The sequence below is a fragment of the Bufo bufo genome, chromosome 2 (genome assembly GCF_905171765.1).
Source record: "Bufo bufo chromosome 2, aBufBuf1.1, whole genome shotgun sequence".
NCBI classification, from domain to species: domain Eukaryota; kingdom Metazoa; phylum Chordata; class Amphibia; order Anura; family Bufonidae; genus Bufo; species Bufo bufo.
Window position 1 is genome coordinate 431419807 of NC_053390.1, and position 22700 is coordinate 431442506.

The window sequence follows — 22700 nt, forward strand, 5'->3', positions numbered from 1 at the left end:
AGAAAACTGAGTAGGCCTTAGCGGGAGGGGAGTGTCCTCCATAGCCTAACAGATAAAACCATTATTGACGGCAGAAACTGGTAGTTCAGATCTACTCCAGCTCCTAGAGCAGGGATCACTCACCTATTCTGAAACTACATCTCACAGACTCTTCCTTTCATCAGTAAGGGAGCTACAAGAACAACCAAGTACGTGTGCATGTTGGGAGTCATAGTTTCAAAGCAGCTGGAGTGCCAAAGAGTGTAGATTTAAATATCTTGAGCATGGACTGCCTGGAGATTGCCTAGTTTATTAAGCTCTTGTGTCTCTTTAATTTAGTGTAGTCTGTGCTGACGGACTTTATACTAAAGCTTCATGCAGACGTCCGTGCTGTACTGTAATGCACTTGTATTGCTGTACAGCAGCGGTGGCACGAAGCACACAGCATCATAGCAACCAACGACGCTGTGCGCTCCTGCACTCAGGAGGATGCCAGTCCGGTATCTCACGGACCGTCTTCAACGGACGTCTGCATAAGGCTTAAGACTGGTGTTTCCCCAATGTCTTAGCTACCGTTTAGAGAAAGCTTTCCGGATATTAATTTTGTTTAATATTTCAAGTAAGTTTAGACCAGGCAGTCTCAAGAAGCACCAAATTAATCAGAGTGAATCACACTGTATGATAAATATGGTGCACTGCAAGATATGTTTGCCTAACTATACACCACCGATTGGTTGGCTTAGTTTGCAGCAAATTTTTGCCTTTGTGTTGCTGCATTTTTTACCATACTACTTCCCTCCATGCCATACACCCTTCTTTCTAAGGCCTCTTTCACACTTGTGTTGTCCGGATCCGTCGTGTACTCCATTTGCCGGAGGTGCCCGCCGGATCCGTAACAACGCAAGTGAACTGAAAGCATTTGAAGACGGATCCGTCTTCAAAATGCGTTCAGTGTTACTATGGCAGCCAGGATGCTATTAAAGTCCTGGTTGCCATAGTAGTAGTGGGGAGCGGGGGAGCAGTATACTTACAGTCCGTGCGGCTCCCGGGGCGCTCCATGCGATCACGTCAACCATGCGCGTGGGGCGCCCTGACGTCACTCTGAAGCGCCCCGGGAGCCGCACGGACGGTAAGTATACTGCTCCCCGGCTCCCCACTACACTTTACCATGGCAAACAGGACCTTTAGCGTCCTTGCAGCCATGGTAACCATTCAGAAAAAGCTAAACGTCGGATCCGGTAATGCGCCGAAACGACGTTTAGCTTAAGGCCGGATCCGGATTAATGCCTTTCAATGGGCATTAATTCTGGATCCGGCCTTGCGGCAAGTGTTCAGGATTTTTGGCCGGAGCAAAAAGCGCAGCATGCTGCGGTATTTTCTCCGGCCAAAAAACCTTCCGGTCCAGAACTGAAGACATCCTGAACGGATTTCTCTCCATTCAGAATGCATGGGGATAATCCTGATCAAGATTCTTCCGGCAAAGAGCCCCGACGACGGAACTCTATGCCGGAACAAAACAACGCAAGTGTGAAAGAGCCCTAAGCCACGTCTTTTGTCTAGAAAGGTAAAAAAATAATAAATAATAATCATAATAAAAAAATATAAAAAAATTATTATATATATATATATATATATATATATATATATATATATATATATATATATATATATATATATATATATATATATTAGGCAGGCTCAGACTAGCCCAGGGTGAATCCACTGGTGACCCTTTGAGCAATGCACAGCATAGTACACTGGCTGCACTACAAACAAATAGGCAGCATACACCATCTCAGACAGCCTATGTGTCCACATAATAAATTGGTTAGATTACACTGTCATATTATTATGAACATGAACACCAGCTAATATCCAGAGTAACCGCCGCGTGCAGCACGGACAATAGCTAGATGGAATGGGAGTGACTTAATAAGGTCCTATTAGGTGGTCACATGTATCTGGAGCCATGCTGACTGCAGTGCATCCCACAGCTGCTAGAGGGTGTGTGGGGGAGGATCCATAGAGCAAACAACGATCGAGGTGGTCCCACAGATGCTCAATTGTGTTCAAGTCTGAAGAATTAGGGGGCCAGGGTAATACTTGGAAGTTTTGGTCATGGTCTTCTAACCAATGTCAGACATTTCTAGGCGTGGGACATGCCACATGTATGGGTGTATGTGATCTGCAATGATGGATTCATACCCAAATTGGTTGAGAGTGCCTTGCACATGGATAAGTGGGCCTGGAGAATGCCACAAAAACATTTCCTACACCATATGGCTGCCACCACCAGCTTGTGTTCTTTTAGCAACAGCTGCAACGTGTTTGCTCTCTGATGTTTCCCTTCTGACATGCCAAAGTCCATCCCAGTGGCGTAACTACCGGGGAAGCAGGGGAAGCGGCTGCTTCGGGGCCCGGGCTGCCAAGGGGCCCGGCACCCCGGCAGAGTGTGTGACAGTTTTCAAGTTAGTTAAATATGATCGATTCTTGTCTTAATGTTCAGGGCCCCTTCACAGTGGCAGCGGACCAGGCCCCCTCGCTAATGTGATCTAATATTACTGGTCTCCTGATGTGTCTGGGATTCGAACCCACAACCTCCATGTATCAGAGGCAAAGCATTTACCCACACAACCATAAGGGCTGCATTGCAACTGATTGAAAAAATATGAGACTTCTACTGTTATAGCTGGCTAAGTGTTCATCTATACACATGACAGCTGCCCCAACACACCCAGCACTGCTATATCTCTATATGACAGCTGTCCCAGCACACTCAGCTCTGCTATATCTCTATATATGATAGCTGCCCCAGCACACCCAGCTCTGCTACATCTAATACACGACAGCTGCACCAGCACACTCAGCTCTACTATATCTCTATATATGACAGCTGCCCCAGCAAACCCAGCTCTGCTACATCTATACACATGACAGCTGCCAAAACACACCCAGCACTGCTACATCTATACACATGACAGCTGCCCCAGCACACTCAGCTTTGCTATCTCTCTATATATATCTATCTACTGAATACTTAGAGATATATAGATGTAGCAGAGCTGGGTGTGCTGGGGCAGCTATCATATATAGAGATATAGCAGAGCTGAGTGTGCTGGGACAGCTGTCATATAGAGATATAGCAGTGCTGGGTGTGTTGGGGCAGCTGGGTGTGTTGTGTATAGATGTAGACTTAGCCAGCTATAACAGTAGAAGTCTCATATTTTTTCAGTCAGCAGCAAGGCAGCTCTTATGGCCGTGTGGTTAGGTGCTTTGCCTCTGATACAGAAGGTCGTGGGTTCAAATCCCAGCAGAAACTTTTCTGAAATACAAGCACTGACTCCATATATGGACATACAGGGCGGGACACAGGAAGAGGCTGCATCGCATCGCTGACATGGAGGTAAGTATAAGTGTTTATTTTATTTTTTTTAATACCCGACTGTTACTGCCATGGGGGGAGCGGGAGGCACTTGATACTGGCACATGGGGGAGGGGTGTTGGCACCCGATACTGGCACATGGGGGGGGGGGGGGGGGTTTGGCTGGCACCTGATACTGGCACATGGGGGGGGGGGGGAGGCACTTGATACTGGAATGTGGGGGGGGGGGGGGGTTTGGCACTTGATACTTGCACATGGGTGGGTTTGGCACTGATACTGGCACATGGGGGGGGAGAGGCACTTGATACTGCCACTTTTTTTGGGGGGGGGGGGGGATGGCACTGATACTGGGACATGGGGGGGAGAGAGAGGCACTATGATACTGGCACATGGGGGGGGGTTGGCACTATGATACTGGCACATGGGGGGTGGGAAGGAGAGAAGCACTTGATACTGGCACATTGGGGGGATGGGAGATGGCACTATGATACTGGGACATGTGGGGGGGGGGGGAGAGAGGCACTTGATACTGGCACATGATGGGGGGCATCTTTGGGGACACTTACTGGCACATTATTAGGGGGCATTATGGGGGACACTAGGCCGGCAGCCTATCAGAGGCCGGACACTGAGGGGCATCTACTGGGGCACTATATATGGGGCTGGGGGGGACTATCTGGAACGGGGGAGAGGAGCACTATGGGGGAATTTACTGGGGGCACTATATAGGGATATTTTATACTGGGACATTATGGGGGCACTATGGGGACATTAGCTCAACTGGGGGCATTACAAGGGGGTATTTTTGCACTGTCACATTATAAAGGAGAATTATTTCTACTGGGGGGGGCATTATGGTGGGCTTTATTACTCCCCCATGGTATGAGCCCCTAGTAGCAGCACCAGCCTCTCCCTGCTCTGCTATCTCTCTGCCCCTTCTCCAAATCCTTATTATGAAATCTTTCTCATTAGGATAAAGCACAACATCAGCTCCACCGAGCCCCCCGACCAAAGTGTGGAAGTGGCGTCAAGTAACTAAGTTTTCATATGAAATATGTTTATGTTATACACATATAGCCTACACTGTGCCACACAATGTACAGTATACCGCTACACTGTGCCCCACAATATACAGTATACCTACACTGTGCCAAAGGAGTGGGGGTTTACACAGGAGGAGGGAGGTGCGAAGCGTGCTGGGGGGGCCCTTACAAATATTTGCTGTGGGGCCAAGTCACTTCTAGTTACGCCCCTGGTCCATCCGATCGATGAAGCAGAAAACACGACTCATCAGAAACAGCCACTCTGTCAATCATTGGAGGTCCAATTCTAATACCGTCATGAAAATTGAAGCCTTTTCTGCCAATGCAACTTTGTTAGAAGAGGAGCAGTAACCATCCGTCCCGCTTCTGAACCCCATAACCAGTAGGGTTCGCTGGGTTAAGTGTTTTAGACATGTCTGGTAGCCCCCTGGTTCATTTTGGTGTTGAATTGCTCCAGTGCTTCCAAAGGACTGATGCTGTGTGAGCACTTATTCCCATCTTACAGAGCTAAGAGAGCCATAGTTCAAGGCAAGAGTCAATCAAGAGGCTAGGACTTAACAGCAAGATACTACTGAAAAAGAATACATGTTGGTTCAGTTTTAGGAATTTGTGACTCGACATCAGTTAATATTTGCAAGTAGCTGTACAGTGGCCCCCCAGAATTTATTTTACTAGTGGGCTATAGGAATCTCAGTCCAACACTGCACGTAGGCCAGTTTTTTTGGCACAAACTGAGCCCCATTGTGTTTATTATTCTTTTAATGTAGCTATCTATTTTTTAGATAAAAAAAAAGTTTCCTAAGGGACGAAATACTGTAGACACAATTCCTTCCTTTATTGCCTGTACAAACAGTACAGTAGGGTGTGTACACGCTGAGGCAGTGGCAATGAGTGGGAGTTTACGGTCAGAGAAATGTCATAGATTATGAAAGTCTCTGGGAAGTGATGCCTCATATGGCTATGTGAACACAAATAAAAAAAAAAAAAAGTTATGGCTCTTGGAAGGCTGGGAGTAAAAAGCGAAAATGAAAAGAAAATGGCTGCGTTAGAAAGAGGTTAAAGGGGTTCTCTGGGAATTAAGAAAATGAAAATACTTATTTTTTTATTATAAATATATTCCCAAATACTTTTTATTAGTTATATTGGCTCGTTTTGTCTAGGCCCTAGACTCTAGGGAGCAATCTTTAGGAGAAATAAAATGGCCGCTGTCCTATTAGTACACACAAAACCTGTCCTAATTACACAGAAGGACAAGTTACTTCATAACACTGAGCTAAAGAGCTGCCTCATCCTGCTCTCCTAGTCAGGGATTATGATCCTGAATACAGCTGATAAGATCTTAAGCTGAAGCTCTGTAGGAATGGAGCTCATGAGGAGACAAAGTACAGAGAGGAGGAGGAGGGTGATGCGGATAATGTGCAGCAGCAGTTGTATGCAGTCTCCATTACCACAGTGTGTCCTGTCCGTCCTCTCCATACTTCATGTCTCCTCATGAACTCCATTCCTACAGAGATCCAGCTGAAGATCATATTAAACTGTATTCAGGATCATAATCCTTGACAAGTAGAGCAGAGAGGAGGATGAGGCAGCTTTTTAGCTCAGTGTTGTGAAGTAACTTGTCCTACTGTGTAATTAGGACAGGTTTTGTGTGTACTAATAGGAAGGCGGCCATTTTATTTCTCCTAATGATTGCTCCTTAGACAAAACGAGCCATTTTAACTAATGAAAGGTATTTGGGAATATATTTATAATAAACAAATAAGTATTTTCATTTTCTTAATTCCCGGAGAACCCCTTTAAATAACCAGAACTCAAAGTGTCTGGTCAGGAAGGGGTAAATGGCCCAGTATTAAAGTTAAATCTCCTGCCCTCAGCTGACCCTGTACACAGTAAAGTATCACCCTAAATGGTCATCCTACTATGTGAAAACGTCCCATTAAGTTAAATGGGACTGAACTGTGCCTAGGCCACGTGACGCGCTCACAGTTCCCAGCCTCCTCCTCCAACAGCTGATTCGCAGGGGTCCTGGGTGTTGGATCTCCACTGATCTGATATGGGTGACCTATCCTGAGGATAGGCCATCAATATCCAATTCCCGGATAACCGCTTTAAGCTTGCCACAAAGCTATAAATGTAAGCAGCATTCCTTTTGCCTTTGTGCCATTTTTATACTCCCATTCGACAAGATGACATCTGCAAGTGTTGGTGGCACAGCATAATCATGCCAAACATCTCGAACAGCCTGTAAGTATGTGTGAACAAGGGGCGTCTTTGTCCTGGGAAAGCTCATTATATTCATATGGGAATGGATGGCAGAGAGAAGTTTCTACGTTGTAAGTAATAGCTTCTCTGAAGTTCCTATTTCTTCAATAATTCAAAGCACGTGAAAAATGATGTACAGACCAAAAAAGTGCTTGCCTGCACCAGCCAGCTAATTAGAAAACTCAATCACTGACTACTAGTGATACTGAGAAGGTGCACGCAATAGGCGAGAGTACAATGTAAAACGAGACAGAGGGGACACAGACAAGAAAATAAAGCATATGTGCCTCATTTATCAAGACTGTCTAATAGTAAAACTATCTTTGTAGCTCACCAGAGACACCCTGCCCATCTGTTTGAAGGGGTCACGATGCTTCTGTGAGCTCTGCGGCCTCTTCAAAATAGTCTCCTTTGCAGAAGCGCAGTGCAATTACAACTGCGTGTCCAATTTAAGGTAATGGGAGAGAACGCTATAATCACACTGCACCGCTACTATGGCGGAGACAGCATGCAGCGCTTGCATCCCTTCAAACAGCTGATCAGTGGGGGTGCCAGGAATCGGACCCCTGCTAACCTGATATTGACGACCTACACGTATCCTGAGGATAGGTCATGAATCAATATTACAACCCCTTTAAACTGTGCTGAAAAAGTGAAAGCATTGTTCTGATTGGTTGCTATGGGTAGCCAAGACGGTTTTGATAAATGAGGCCCCAGCGGTGTTTTTATGGGCATAAGCTATTTTAGAACAAGTGAGAACAGAATGCCATGCACAAAGTTCATCTTTCATCGATTCGCAAGATGACTCCTTACCTAGGGGCTGTCTCTCACACACCGCCTGGACCCAGGACTTCATGAGACGGCTCAGGATTCTCTGTTCATGCACAGGAAAAATCTGCTGGATAACTCCACGGGCTGCAAGCTCTGGGACTAAAAATATGATATACAGAATAGCTAAGACAACAAAATATCATATCGTTTATACAAATGATGAAAGTAATTTATGGTAACTACGTTTGATTTGTTGTAAAAGTTTGATCTGTCTAGGGGCCCGGTTGCTGGGGCCATCACTGATCCTGAGAATGGCGTTTCCTGGTCTCCCATCCTCAAAGAAGTAGGTGCACAAAAGACATTGTGTAACTGGAGCACTTGGCTGTATACAAATCTCCAATAAGACTATAACTGAAAGGAATATGCATGTGCATCCACTTCTACACTACGAAAAGGGGACTGCAAACCCTCTTCTTGGGACTGGTGGCTGTCCCAACAGTCAGTCCAGGGCAAGTTAGAAAATAAAGGCATATAAAATGTAATGGGTCACAAATTATTTGGGAAACTAGTTTGCATCAGCATGTATTAGTTTTTATTTAAACCAAGTACAGATAAGGTAAACTGGTACAAAGAGCACTTACAGGGCATCTGTCAGCAGTTCTGTACCTATGAAACTGGCTGACCTGTTAAATGTGCACTTGGCAGCTGAAGGCATCCGTTTTGGTCCCATGTTCATATGTGCCCACATTACTGAGAAAAATGAAGTTTTTGTCAAGGGGGAATATTAATTACCTATATTTATGCAAATATCAATAATTAATATTCATAAATAGGAGGAGCTGTCTACCGATGACTCCGCCTATTTATACCTTTATATTAATAACAGTATACTTTCACTTTGCCTTACGCTATTCACTAAACTAGCTGCATGCGCCTTACTGAACTAACTACCGCTAGTAACCACACGTTACACAGTAGGTACAAATAACACACAATATTTATTATAGTACAGTACACAAAGCACTAACAATACAGTACTATAAATACAGCACTAAATACACTATTCAATTCTAAGTTCCACCCACAAACTAACTATACAGTACACACACATACATACATTAGCAGTCCACCCAACCTGGACTAAAAACTATTCCTATGAACGGAGGGTTTACGGTGGCGCTGCAAGGGTAAATGCAGGCCACAGACACAGGGTTGCAGGGGTTAACCCAGTATAGGGAGCAGAGATGCTGCTATCGGGTTAGGGTAGGGTGTTGGTGGTCCAGGGGTACAGCAGGCAGTGATGGAATTGCATTTTTGTTCCAATTCCACCCCATTTGTCATTTTTTTTCTAGCTTCACTACATCCTATGCAATATGAAATGGTGCCATTAGAAATTACAACTTGTCTCTCAAAAAAATAAAAACACAATACGACAACATACGGCTAAGTGAATGAAACAATAAAATAAAAAAAGTTATGGCTCCAGGAAGGCAGGGAGTGAAAAATAAAAATGCAAAAACAAAAAATAAATAAATTGCACTGTTGGGAAGGGGTTAATATTACTCGGTGTTGGCACTGGCCCACCAGAGGATCCTCCAGTGGGCCCAAGCACTGAAACAATAATAGTCCCATAATACAACAGGGCCTCAAAGGTATGGCAGAAGACTCATCTCATTTGCAGCTGATTTTGAGAGTAATAACCTCAGAAATGGACATAATGCATATGCAGCCTGTGCAGCTGCAGTAAGAAAAGTGGGCCACTGCCATCTAACAAGGACTACTCCATTGCATGTAAAGAGTTGTTATCTGTTATAGCCGATATTGGTGGATAGAAATCCGGAAGAGAGGTTGGTACATCTTTAAATATCTTTCTAGAAACGAGCCCTATGATGAGCACCTCACTCTCAACAAACTGGATTCATAAAAGAGTTCCAAATACTCTTCTTGCACAGAGGCCCTTTGAGGTCTATGTCCAACTAGAACCAGAAATCCTGTTAAACCTTACTGATGGAAAGTCCTGCATGTGCCATAAAAACAAAAATTACTAAGTGGACATGCACTTGCCCTGCATACATGAGGACAGGCCCTCAGAATCATTTGCTCTGGTGGGCTCAAGGAACTTCTCACCCTGAAAGATGGGTTGATGCTACTGGTGCGTGGACCCGTCTGCACAATGTGAAGGTGGGGGTGACCGTATTGTCAGAAAGCAACTGGGTATACATCCAGCAGAGTAAGCCATGTTGTCTCAGCCACACTGGCCACACTGTCAGTTTTTCATGCAATTTTTGAAGCCAAAACCAGGAATGGATTTAAAAAGAAGCAGCATTTGACGTTAAAGGGGTTCTCCAGGCTCTTCTATATTGATGACCTATCCTCAGGTGCCATGCTGTCTCCCTTTTTTTTTTTTCTGCTCATGGCTGCTATCTATCGCAAGGTAGCGGTGAGCAGGAAGAGAGACGGCACGCGCACACTGTCTCCTCATACAGCTGATCAGCGGGGGTGCCAGGTGTCGGACTTCCGCCGATCTGATATTGATGACCTATCCTGAAGATAGGTCATCAATATAGGAGAGCCCAGTGAGCCCCTTTAATGCCTTCTATCCTTTTATGATTCACACCTGATTTTGTGTCTTTAAAAACTGCATAAAAACCTGAATGTGTGGCAGTACCCTTAGGGACATACTATAATCCATCACACCAGGTCCCAGAAAGTTATTCCCTTCCACTTAAATTTTTTGGATGCACTTATTCCAAGCTGCTATTTTTTACACAAAGTACAAGATACAAAAGCTCACTCACTGATTGGTTGGCCCTCCAGGAAGTGAATATTGTGCAAAGATTCTCCTTGTTTAGCTCTGAGGTTCTCCATCCAGTACCGGATGATGCTCTGACGTTCCTTTAAAATTATAGGATATATGATGTAAATTATACCAACTGTTCCACAATATACTGCTTTTCAGGACATGTTCAGCAATGTTTCTAGCAATTCAACATAACCAATTAAATTTACATATGGAATTATTAAAATAAGAAACAAAACTTCCGACATAGTGGAAGTGGAGGGGTCTTAGTAGTTTAGTTCTATTCTCACCTTCTCAACTATATTTTTTCTGATTTCCCAGTTCATCTTAAATTTAAAAGTAATGCAACTTTGAAATAGGTCTTGAAAAAATAAAAATAAAAAAGTTTGACTAATTTGTGTCTACAGGTCCTTAACAGACTGTCTGCAGAGTAACAGACTACAAGGTTAGCAAGAATTAGGAGACAGATGGAAGGGAGTAGGACTACAGGATTAGACTACACCGGGCTTATTTGTAGTCTGTTACTAGGGAGACTCAAACGAAAAGCAATTTTAATGAAGACTATTTGTGAAGTTGCTTTAAAAATTTAGATGCTTTAGAGCAATAAAGAGAAAATTTTGGACTCAGTGGGGAAAATTTATCATAAAAATGTCACTTTTGTGGATTGAAAAAGTAGAAAACTGCACGCTTGCGATTTTTCAATGGCACTTGCGCAAAACATGTTGCGCAAGTGCTGTTTTTCCGAAAAGGGGGCATGGCGTAGAAGAACACTGAAATCTGCACCAGCCAGGGACTGCTGGATGCCTCTTCATAAATCAGGCACAGCATTCAGCAGTGCGCCTGGTTATCATAGCCCTGTGTACTGTGATGGGCTATGATAAATCTGTCCCAGTTACTTTTTTATGATCAGTGTGAGCAAAACAAATCCAGGAGTCAGTTTCAACATTTTGAGTAAGGCAGCGTTCACATCAGCATCCTTATTGTCATACAAGTAGAACAACGAAAATAGCCCCTGAATCACTCACATGATGGATATGAATGACACCCGAAGGATCCATTGACTATAATAAATCCATCAAGTTTCTATCAGGTTTCTATCAGGCAACCTGGCATTCTACTAGCCAAAACAGGACAGAATACTGCAATATATTTTATCCCATTTTTTTTTCACAGAATCTGCAACGGAGGCCCCTAAGGAGCCTTCAATGCAGATGTGTGAACACAGCATAAGCTAAGAGTAAAAACTTTTATAGACAACAAAATAAAACATCTAGTCAAACAGCACAAAGGAAAGATATGCCACACACTATATCCTTCTACACTGTCACACTCACACCAAAAATGAATTGGAAGAATGTACCTGAGATGTGAAAAAATTCAACTCATTTTCAATATTCTGATAAATGTAGTCCTCTTCACAGGAAAAAACACGGGTTCCACCTCCAAACTCTGCTTTCACTGGCTTCCGAAGTCCAAGCTCCTCCGCACCGCGGAGTAAACTGCAATACAGACATGTTTCATTTGCTGTAAAGAAGCCAGTTCCCAATTGCTGTATCCTTGTGGCATATGGAAAAATTTATAAAAAAAATGTATGCAAGTCATAAATCGTGTGTGCTCTGCAGTTATGGTAGGCGATACCAGCCAGTATACAATATGTGAGTATATGGTGCATATTCAATGCATTCAGAAAGTCTTCACTTTTTTCTGTACATTTCATTGATACCATTTTGGGGTGTGCATTACCTTTTGATCACGTTTTATTAAAAAAAATTTGGTGAAGCGACCCAAAAAATGCAAATCAGCGATATTTTTTTTTACACGTGGAATAAATATTTTTATATATACATAGTATGGGTATTTTCGCATGCCGTTTTATTTAGATTTCGGAGATTTATTTATTTTTTTTACACTTTTTGAAAGTTCCTTTAGGTAACTTGAACATGCAATCATTAGATTCGGTCATAGACTCCAATACATTAGCATTAGAGTCAATAGGAATTTCACTATGTTCCCATGGAGCCCCGCCACAGGAACATATCTGTGGCAGCTTCAGATCATTAAGAGGACCGAGGCTGCCGCACACAGTATCCGGCTCCCCCGATCCCCGCTAGACCCCATTCACACAACCATATGGCTGCCGTACCCATGCTGTGGACCGAAAAACAGCAGCTCCACAAATCATGGGCACCAGCCGTGTGAACTCCATACTGCGGTGCGGACCCATTCACTTGAATGGAACAGTGAACCGCAAGAGTGTGGAGGCACAGATCGGAAGCCCACGGAAACACAATGGGTCCATATCACAGTACAGAGTTTGCGCGGCTGGTGCCTGCGATTTGTGGAGACGCTGTTTGCGGTCACAGGCATGGCACCCATATGGTCGTCTGAATGGGGCCTTATAAAGCAGAAATAACACCCTTGAAAAGAACACTGAGCACAAATGGTTGACAAGTGACATGCATAATTATCTTATGTCTGTTAGTACACATCATTAAGATTTGCCATCAATGTCAGATAGGTGCGGGTCCCACCACCGAGACCCGCTCTTGTCTAGAAAAGTGGGCCCCCAAAGTGGAGAGTGCAATGTTGCATGCATGGCGTGTTCTCCATTCATAGCTGTGGGAGTTCCAAAAATAGCCTAGTGCGAGCACACCAAGCAAGCGTGGCCACTTCTCCATTCACCGCTATGGGACTGCTGAAAATAGACGATTTTCGGAACTCCCAAAGCGGTGAAAGGAGGGTGGCCGCACATGCGTGGCTATTCTCTGTTGATTTCAGGGGTCCACTTCTGGAGATAGGAGCGGGTGCCAGATGTAGGATCCGCATCCCTAACAATGTGCTATTAATGTCCCAGATAGGAATACCCCTTTAAGATAAGTACAGAAATAAAAGCTACACTATACTGCATGTAGCTGTAGAATGATGTTGAAAATCATAACTTCATGTTATCTACAGTATTCTTCACCTTATAAGATGCACTTTTTCTCCCATAAGTGGGGAAGGGGGGCAGGAGTGAGTCTTATAAAGCGAATACTAGTGAGCCCTTCCATTATGGAAGTGCTCACTAGTATGCAGTAGGTGCAAGGAGTGAAGCACTGGAAGTTCTTCCGGTACTCACTGTCCCTGGTCTTCCTACCTGGGGCCGCGCTGCACTGTCCTGAATGCGTATAGTGTCATGACACAGTGCGCACACTATGATCTGACGCTGAACGCAGTGAGGTGACAATGCAGTGCAGGCTGGAGAAGATGAGAGAGCACGACTGCTGCAGAGACCGCTTGGCCTGAAGAGTAGCAGCGGAGCAGGAGAGGTAAGTGAATTTATTTATTTTATCTCTGATCTGAGGTCTGATATGGGGGTCTGGTATATGGAAATCTGATGGGGAGGGGGGATCTGATATGGGGGTCTGAGCTGAGGATCTAATATGAGGTCTGATGAAAAATATTTTTCTCTTATTCTCCTCCTATGAAACCTGGGGTACGTCTTATCAGGTGTGTATATAAAGCGAAAAATAAAGTAGTTCACTCTTACTCAACTATGCCACGATCTCCATGCCATGCAGGGCAAGGGCTTTTTGTGGAGATGTGGGGCTCTCCATGGGCAAGTTAGGCGGAGGCTTTAGCCTAGCAGTGAGCCCTGTGAAGTTACCGGCACTAAAAACAGCTAGGGCAGTACTAAAGCCCGCCCATCAGAGCCAGATAAATCACCAAGAAGACTGCTAGGCTCTGAACCCAGACAACCCCTTTAAATTCACACACTGGAGCTTTTAATGAGGGATTTAGCAATGGAATTCATACACTGGTTTGTAATGCGTTAAATGCCCATCAAAAATCTGCAACAGGTCGAGCAGGCTGCAGATCTAAAAATGCGTAAGGTCTAAAATTGCATACTTTAAAGGGAGCATGTCATCAACTTTCTGCTGACCGTACTGAGGGCAGTATAAAATAGTGACAGAAATGCTGATGTCAGCGGTGTGTCAGTCATGAGCTAAAAGTCAGTGGTTGCTGAGAACCAGCATCAATCATTGCAGCCCAGGCCTTGAAGAGTCAAATCTACCTGAGAAGAGTCCTGGTTATTCCTAATCTCCTGCTCTCTCGCCCATCTGCTGATGATTGGCAGTTCTCTACCTGAGAAGAGTCCTGGTTATTCATAATCTCCTGCTCTCCTGCCCATCTGCTGATGATTGGCAGTTCTCTACCAGAGAGAAAGAGAGAAAACTAGGTAGAAGACTGTCAGTCATCAGCAGGTGGCTGGAGAGCAGGAATTCATGAATAACCATGACTCTTCTCAGGTGGCCGGGACTCTTTTCCAGGCCCAGTCTGCAATGATTGTGATGTTGGTTCTCGCCAACCACTTATTTTTAACTTATAAAAGACAGACCGCTGAAATCAACTCACCTGTCTCTTCTTTATGCTGCGGTTAGTATGGACAGCATAAAGTTGATGACAGGTTCCCTTTAAACTATTTGTTGAAACCTGATTTACTTTCATTGTACAATACTTTGCTGCATAATTTCAGTGGAGACACCGCAACCTACTATGTGCAAACAGTAATCAGTAAAAGCTGTGGTTCTTCAGAAGAGCTTGTGCAGCAGGAATTGAAACTGCATGTGGTGAAATTTCTTCTTGGAGTGACCTTGTTGATGCGAAATGACCATTTGGTGTCTTGTTGCAATGCTCACTCTTGAGAGGGTGATTGCTGAATATTTATACAACGAGACGTTCTGTAACTTTCTAATACACTTTGGCTCAGATTTACTAACATGTATGCACCAAAAATCTGTCTAAAAAGTGGTGCAAATTGTCATGATTTTGCTGTGTTTTCTAACTTTTCCTACTTGCTCGAAACGGGGTGGGGGATTATTGAAAAGGGGTTGGAGCTTTGCAGGAAAGAGACGTGGTCTAATGTGCCTTTTTTGCACCACAATTGCGTCAACATTCTGGTGTAAATTCTTTCTCAAAGTAAGCCTGCCAATACTTGGTTTAGAGTTAGACCGATTTATCATCCAGCTTCAGCCCCTGCGTTAAAGGAATTGGAGCCTGTCTAAGTTTACACCATTTATAGGTTTAGTAAATCTGGGATTTTATGTTTCAATTCTTCATCAACCTTAAAGAGGACCTGTCACCACCCCTGAAATGTCTGATTTAATAGCTTCATGCGTTCTCCATGGAATAACAATTCTGGAGCATCTATTCTTAAGGCTCTATGTTGTGCCATTCCTTTATTATTTCTACTAGAAGTTATGAATGAATTGCTAGCAGTCTGCAGTAAGGGTACTGAGGGGAGGTAACCAGTTGGGGGGGTGGGGGGGTGTACCTGCACAGTCTGACAATGGCAGCACTGATTGGATAGAGTGAGTCTGTGCAGGTACACCCCCCCAACTGGTTACCACCCCTCTGTACCCTTACTGCAGACTGCTAGCAATTCATTCATAATTTCTAGTAGAAATAATAAAGGAATGGCACAACATAGAGCCTTAAGACTAAATGCTCCAGAATTGTTATTACATGGGGAATGCATATAGCTATTAAATCAGACATGTTACGAGTGGTGAAAGGTCCTCTTTAAAGGGCATCTGTCGGCAGATTTGTACCTATGAAACTGGCTGACCTGTTACACGTGCACTTGGCAGCTGAAGGCATCTGTGTTGGTCCATGTTCATATGTGCCCGAATTGCTGAGAAAAATTATGTTTTAATATGTGCAAATGAGCCTCTAGGAGCAACGGGGGCATTGCCGTTACTCCTAGAGGCTCCACTTTCTCTGCAACTGCTGCTCTCAATACACTTTGATTGACAGTGCCAGGCAGGGTAAACATCATCAGGCCTGGCTCTGTCAATCAAAGTGCCTGGCTCTGTAATTTAGGAAGAACTGTCTAGACTAGATACAACTGGCTCTACCTCTCAGTGACGAGCAGGATTAGGCCGGGTTCACATCTGCAGTCAAGAGGCTCCGTCGCAGATGCCAGCAAAAAAAGACACAGTATAAAGAGGCTTTCTATCTGGCAGAAAGACAACCCATAATGAGAACCCGACAGACCCCATTGTTTTTGCCCCAGACCCCATTGTTTTTGCCCCTAGTGTACGTCATTGTGTTGGCGGCATTTAATTTAAATTTTATTTTTTATTTTTTCATTTTCCTTTTCCTACACCGGAACTACAAAAAAAAGCAAATATTTAGGTTTTATTCCCTCTTACAGGAGTCTTCAAAAGCGTAATTAGAATGATTTTGTTAATCTACGAATCAAAGGCATACGCCACCCATGTCCACTACCAGATGTCTTCTCATTGTGGAGTGGCTGAACATATGGAGAGATTTTAGGACGACAATACCCCTACTGATGTAAACTGTCAAAGCAGGTGTAACCATTAACACCTTAAGGATAAAGCAAAAACATTGTCATTTTCCCCTCCCCACCTTTTTTAGCTTTCCATCGACAGTTATATGAGGGTTTGCTTTTTGTGGGGGCGAGTTGTACTTTCTAGTAGAACCATTTAATGGTTTATTTGATTTATTTAAAAAAAAAATGCATTGCTGTGAATAGCAATTTTACAGGCAATACTATTACACCCTGGCTGCCAAATCAACCAATCGGCACACTATGATTACTTTGCAGGGGTGTCGACTGGAGCTGTCCAACAGCTGAGATGCCAAGGTCACTATTGATCTCAGCAATAGAGGGGATGAGCGGCTGGTATCGAAGATACCTCCAATCCTGACTGCTGCCAACGGGTGTCAGCTGTGTAACACAGGGGGAAATCCCCACACACTACTAAGGCTACTTTCACACTAGCGTTCGGAGCGGATCCGTCTGATGTTTCATCAGACGGATCCGCTCCGATAATGCAGACGTTTGCATCCGTTCAGAACGGATCCGTCTGCATTAAAACTTAGAAAATTTTCTAAGTATGAAAGTAGCCTGAGCGGATCCGTTCAGACTTTACATTGTAAGTCAATGGGGAACGGATCCGCTTGAAGATTGAGCCATATGGTGTCATCTTCAAGCGGATCCGTCCCCATTGACTTACACTGTAAGTCTGGACGGATCCGCTCGCCTCCGCACGGCCAGGCGGACACCCGAACGCTGCAAGCAGCGTTCAGGTGTCCGCTCACATGCGTTCGGGGCCGCTCGTGAGCCCCTTCAAACGGAGCGCACGAGCGGACACCCGAACGCTAGTGTGAAAGTAGCCTTAGCAACCAATGGATTACATATTGTTCGCTAAGATTTTAAAATCACCTGCCTAATATTGTGTAGATGCCCCTTGTGCTGCGAAAACAAATCTGACCCATTGAGGCATGGACTCCACAAGATCCTTTCAGTGACCTTTAAGCTGGGAGGTGAGGCCTCCATGAATCGAACTGCTTTCCAGCCCTTCACACGATTTCGGCAGTGTGGCACTGCACACCTTGCTGAAAGAGGCCACTACCTGTGGTTCGTCCTTGGACCACTTATGTTAGGTACTAACCACTGCATATAAGGAACACACCAAAATACATGCCGTTTTGAAGATGATCTCGCCTAATTGTCTTGCTATCACAATTTGGCCATTGTCACAAGTGACTCAGTTTCTTACACTTGCTCATTTTTTCCGCTTCCAAAAAGCAAGTCCAACAACTGTTCACTTTCCTGTTTCCCTGCCTCAAAGGCTGTGCAGGCTTAGGCTGCTTGATTGATGGCCCGCCCAGCCTCTTCCTGACGTCACATCTGCTCCTCAGCCTTGCCTGCTTGCTTCTGATACATGGGAGGACGGGCTGGCCAGAATACAGGAGATTCTGGGAATATGCGGCCGCCGCTGCAGTATGGAAGCGGTGGCAGTATCCAAAATCAACCAGGTATAAACAGAGGGAGGAAGGACGCAGAAAGAATTACAGGCGATGCATAGCAAATTGCTAATGCATGTAAATGACAAGATGTGAGATTGTATTCCAATGTAAACTACATTGCCCAATCAAGGAGATGGGAATACCCTTTTTAAGGGCATCTGTCAGCAGTTTTGTACCTTTGAAACTGTCTGACATGTTGCATGTGCGCTTGGCACCTGAAGGCATCTGTGCTGGTTCCATGTTTATATGTGTCCACATTGCTGAAAAAAAAGTCTCGATATATGCAAATTTGCCTGTAGGGCATGTGATTAAAAAAAGACATACTGTACATCTAGTCGAACTAGCTGAAGTGGTCATTAAAATAGCATCAAGCACTAAGGAATCACAGCCACTCCAAAAGATTTGTGACTGGCTTTTCCTTTACTATGACCACGCACACTAAAGATCAAAATGATGAATAAGCTAGAATACGGACAGGTAAAGGTGCAAGACGAGAAAAATATCACACTGGCAGGTAGCCATCACATATGAGGACTGATCCAACTGAAAAATCAGTTAAGATACATGGAAAACATTTCTGATACTCTTGGTATTAGACGCTTACTTCTCATATGTTGCTGTGACAAAGAAGGCATAGATTTTTGTATGTCGATGATGGCGAATTTGCATTATTAGCTCAGGTATTCCCAGTCGCACATGATTGAGCAGCCAGAGTAGAGTATGGTCATCAGTCGTATCTGTAAATACAAGAAGGTGTGATACAAGAAGGTGTGATGTAAGCAGTAGATAATAGGGCATAACGTAACGGTGGGCCGTTCACCCTAGCACAACATGGCATAGGTCTCCATTGTGGCAGAGGCAACAAAACAGCAGCATTTTTTTCACTTCTTCAAAGGACTGACCCCCTTAAGTAGGAGCATCCAGCTTTTGCAGACATACAGTTTCTATGACCTGCTGGCAGGTGGAGATCCACAAGTTGGAAACCTTTTTTTTCTAAACATAATATAGAGTAAAATAAGTGAGAAAAACTTGCCTGGGAAGGTAAGAACCACATCACAATTTTCAGTGGGCACAGTCCTCATCCAGGACTTGTGGGATGTGATATAGCGGCCAGCTTGAAGAAGGCGCTTTCCGAACAGCTTATCTATAGGGACACAACAGACAAACTAATTAATACAGTAGATCTGTCACCATAATATGATGATACGATATACAACAAAAGATTCATTGAGATATTAGACCAAATAGCAGAAAAAAATATTGTTAACAGCCACTAAGGGTAGGTTCACACTGAGTTTTTTAGAGAAGGTTTTGAGGCAGATTTTCCTTCAGGTTCTTCAAAGACAGAAGAGGATTTGAAAGGATTCAGAATTATACAGTAAAGGAAGGACTTGTATTTCTCCTTCTTGCTGTATCCACTTCTGGCTTTGGCTGAAAACCATGCAGAAAAAAAAAAAAAAAATCTCAAAAACCTTCTCCCAAAAACTCTATGTGAACCTACCCGAAGACTGACTATAGCAGACTCATAATGAGCTTCCATCGTGTCCTCACCACTGACATCCACATCCACTGTGTAAACAGGCAAATACACAGTGGCCAAAAATCATTACAATGGTGCAATATGATAGATCAGCAGACCTGTCCTCACACAGGACAGCATATTTATGGTGACAAATCCGCATTACCATGACGATATCAGGTTTTTAGGCAGGTGGCATTTATAAATTACTGTGTGGCAAAACTGCTTATAATCCATATTTACTTCATAGAGCAGAACCTGGAAAACTGCAAGCAGGGATGATGTCTGGACGGCGCAAAGGTCAATGGAACTTGAGAGTGCTACTCAAGATGTAGGTGGTTATATATAGCATAGCCCATCCAGCACTTTTTCTGCAGTTTAATGGTTAATCTCAGCTCAGATTCACCATCTGAATGCCAGTCAAGTGCCTCTTACAAACTATTAAACCAAAGTATTCCTTCAAGAGGAGTACTAGTCAATAATCCTATTTGACAACTATATATTATATTTAGAATAGATAGGTCCCCAACCCATGGTTCACCATAGGAGCTCTGAGTTATGGCAACATACACTGGCAAATTACATTATTACATAGTTAGTACAGTTTGAAAAAGACATAAGTCCATCGGTGGGATGTGAATTTTAGAAAAGTGGCACAAGACCAAGAATTCTACCCGTTTCATAAGCATTAATGTTTATTTTAAAAATTCATCTAAACCTATTTTAAAACTGCCACCTGTTCCTGCTGTGACCACGTCCTGAGGTAGAATATTTACAGTTCTTACAGTAAAGAAGCTTTGACACTTCTGGAGAATGAGCTTTTTCTTCTCCAGTCGAAGGCAGTGCCCCCTTGTCTTTTGAGGGCATTTTACAAGGAACAGCTTTTCGCCATATTTTTTGTATGGCCCATTTATATATTTGTATAGGTTATTCATGTCCCCCTTAGACGTCTCTTCTCAAGACTAAATAAATGTAATTCTTTTCATCTTTCTTCATAACCAAGATCCTCCATGCCCCTTATCAGTTTAGTCGCTCTCCTTTGTACTTTTTCCAGCTCCAGTTCCTCCTTTCTATGGACTAGTGTCCAGAACTGAACTACATATTCCAGATGAGGCCGGACTGACTCTTTCTTTGTAAAGTGGTAATATAACATCCTAGCCCCGCAAGTCCTACATTTTGCTACTGATGCTCCTCTGGCCAAAATGGGAACAAACAGATGTTAATAGTATTCTAGCTGCGCAGCAAATGGAACTAGACAGGGATAGCTACTAGCTGTATAAACACTGTATATGTATACAAAGTATCTATATAATTAGATCCCAATGAGAGAGCATTACAGCGTATTTCCTGCACACAATAAGGCTACATTCACACGTCAGTATTTTTCTATAATCCGATTTTCTGTCCGTTTTTTGCCGATCCGTTGTACCTGAAAATGTTTCCGATCCGCAAAAAACGGAAACATGTATAAATTTCAATAAGCAAATAAAGTTGTTTGGATTTCTTTAAATAAAAAAAAAATAAAAAAAATTAATGTAATTTCCAGGAACGGATTCCGTATAAAACGGATGACATACGAAATGACATCCGTATGTCATCCGTTTTTTGCGGATCCATTGACTTTGTATTGTACCAGGATCCGTTTTTTTAGGAAAAGAATAGGACATGTTTTATATTTAAACGGACATGCGGAACGGAACAACGGAAACGGACAGCACACATTGTGCTGTCCGTTTTTTTCCAGGACCCATTGAAAATGAATGGGTCCAGATCTGGTCCAGATCTGTTCCAGAAAAAACGGAACAGATCAGGAAAGAAAAAACGGACGTGTGAATGGACCCCAAGGCCTTATTCACAGGTCCATGATGACATCAGTGATAAGATGCTCAGTGGTTCTTCCGTTAAAGGGAACCTGTCACCTCAAAATCGCATATAAAACTGCAATTACCTTATAGTAGCCCCCAGTCTGGTATTAATCATGTGTTTGATCCGGTAATCTGATGCTCCATACATGCCAAAAACAATGTTTTAATCGCAGTCAGCACTATCTCGCCGGTCAGTTTGAAGTCAAGGGGGCAGCGGCCTCCTTGCTTCAAGTCAAGATAAGCACGCCCCCTAACCGTCCCCTCTTCTGTGTGATTGACATCCTGCAGTGCGGCCAGGGATCGCATTAGTCTCGCGCATGCGCGGTGTGCTGATGAAACCCGGCTAACTGCGGGAGCCGGGATCGCGCAGTAACAAGAAGCGCACCGCGCATGCGTGAGACTAATGCGATCCCAGGCCGCACTGCAGGATGTTAATCACACACAAGAGTTGACGGTTAGGCGTGCTCATCTTGACTTGAAGCAAGGAGGCCGCTGCCCCCTTGACTTCAAACTGACCGGCGAGATAGCGCTGACGGCGATTAAAAGATAGTTTTTGGCATGTATGGAGCATCAGATTACCGGATCAAACACATCATTAATAACAGACTGGGGGCTACTATAAAGGTAATGCTGGCAGTTTTATATGCGATTAGGTGACAGGTTCCCTTTAAGATATCTGTCAAGGATTTATGTTTGGTCCTTGTGTCTGTTTTTTGCCCTCTGTGTGTCCACAGACTCTGCTTAGCTGAAAGTTAATTTCAAAAGAACAGAGTAGTGAGGCCTCACCCCCTGGGCACCTCAGCATGTGGAGGCCACCAGTTCTCCTCACACTCTAGAACAGATTGCTGGTGGCCATTTTAAATCATTCCAGAAGAACCCGTTTGAAATCAATGAGTATGCGTGCTCTCAGTGGAGAAAACAGAACACACGCCTAAATCATGCCTACACGCCCCTGGTCATTTAGATTCAGCTGTAGGAATCTCAAAGAAAAGTCGCTCACGAACTTACAAAACAGGTCTATAGACTAGTTAGTACACAAGCAGACTTGGAAAGACTCTGCTTAAAGATTTTCACATGTCAGAGGTTGAATAAAAAATAATTCTATGTGCAGTTAAATGCAAATCTCTGTAGAAAGTTAAACAGATACTCAACATTTATCTCCATTATAAAAGGATGACACACAATGCAGCCTTGAATTTCTGTTGCGGATTCTACTTAAGGGCTCTTTCACACCTGCGTTATTGTCTTCCGGCATAGA

General features: G+C 43.7%; 1 protein-coding gene across 3 annotated transcripts in view; it reads right to left on the reverse strand.

Moving 5' to 3' along the window:
- The window catches only part of ANO8 (anoctamin 8), a 126342-nt gene that overhangs the window by 58189 nt on the left and 45453 nt on the right, over positions 1-22700 (reverse strand). For all 3 annotated transcript variants that reach the window (XM_040417404.1, XM_040417403.1, XM_040417402.1), the window contains exons 2-6: positions 19092-19202; positions 18663-18795; positions 11598-11736; positions 10236-10332; positions 7480-7596 (exon numbers count right to left, since the gene is read on the reverse strand). In XM_040417404.1, the coding sequence (XP_040273338.1) occupies positions 7480-7596; positions 10236-10332; positions 11598-11736; positions 18663-18795; positions 19092-19202 (597 nt within the window). The remainder of the gene's footprint in view (positions 1-7479; positions 7597-10235; positions 10333-11597; positions 11737-18662; positions 18796-19091; positions 19203-22700) is intronic.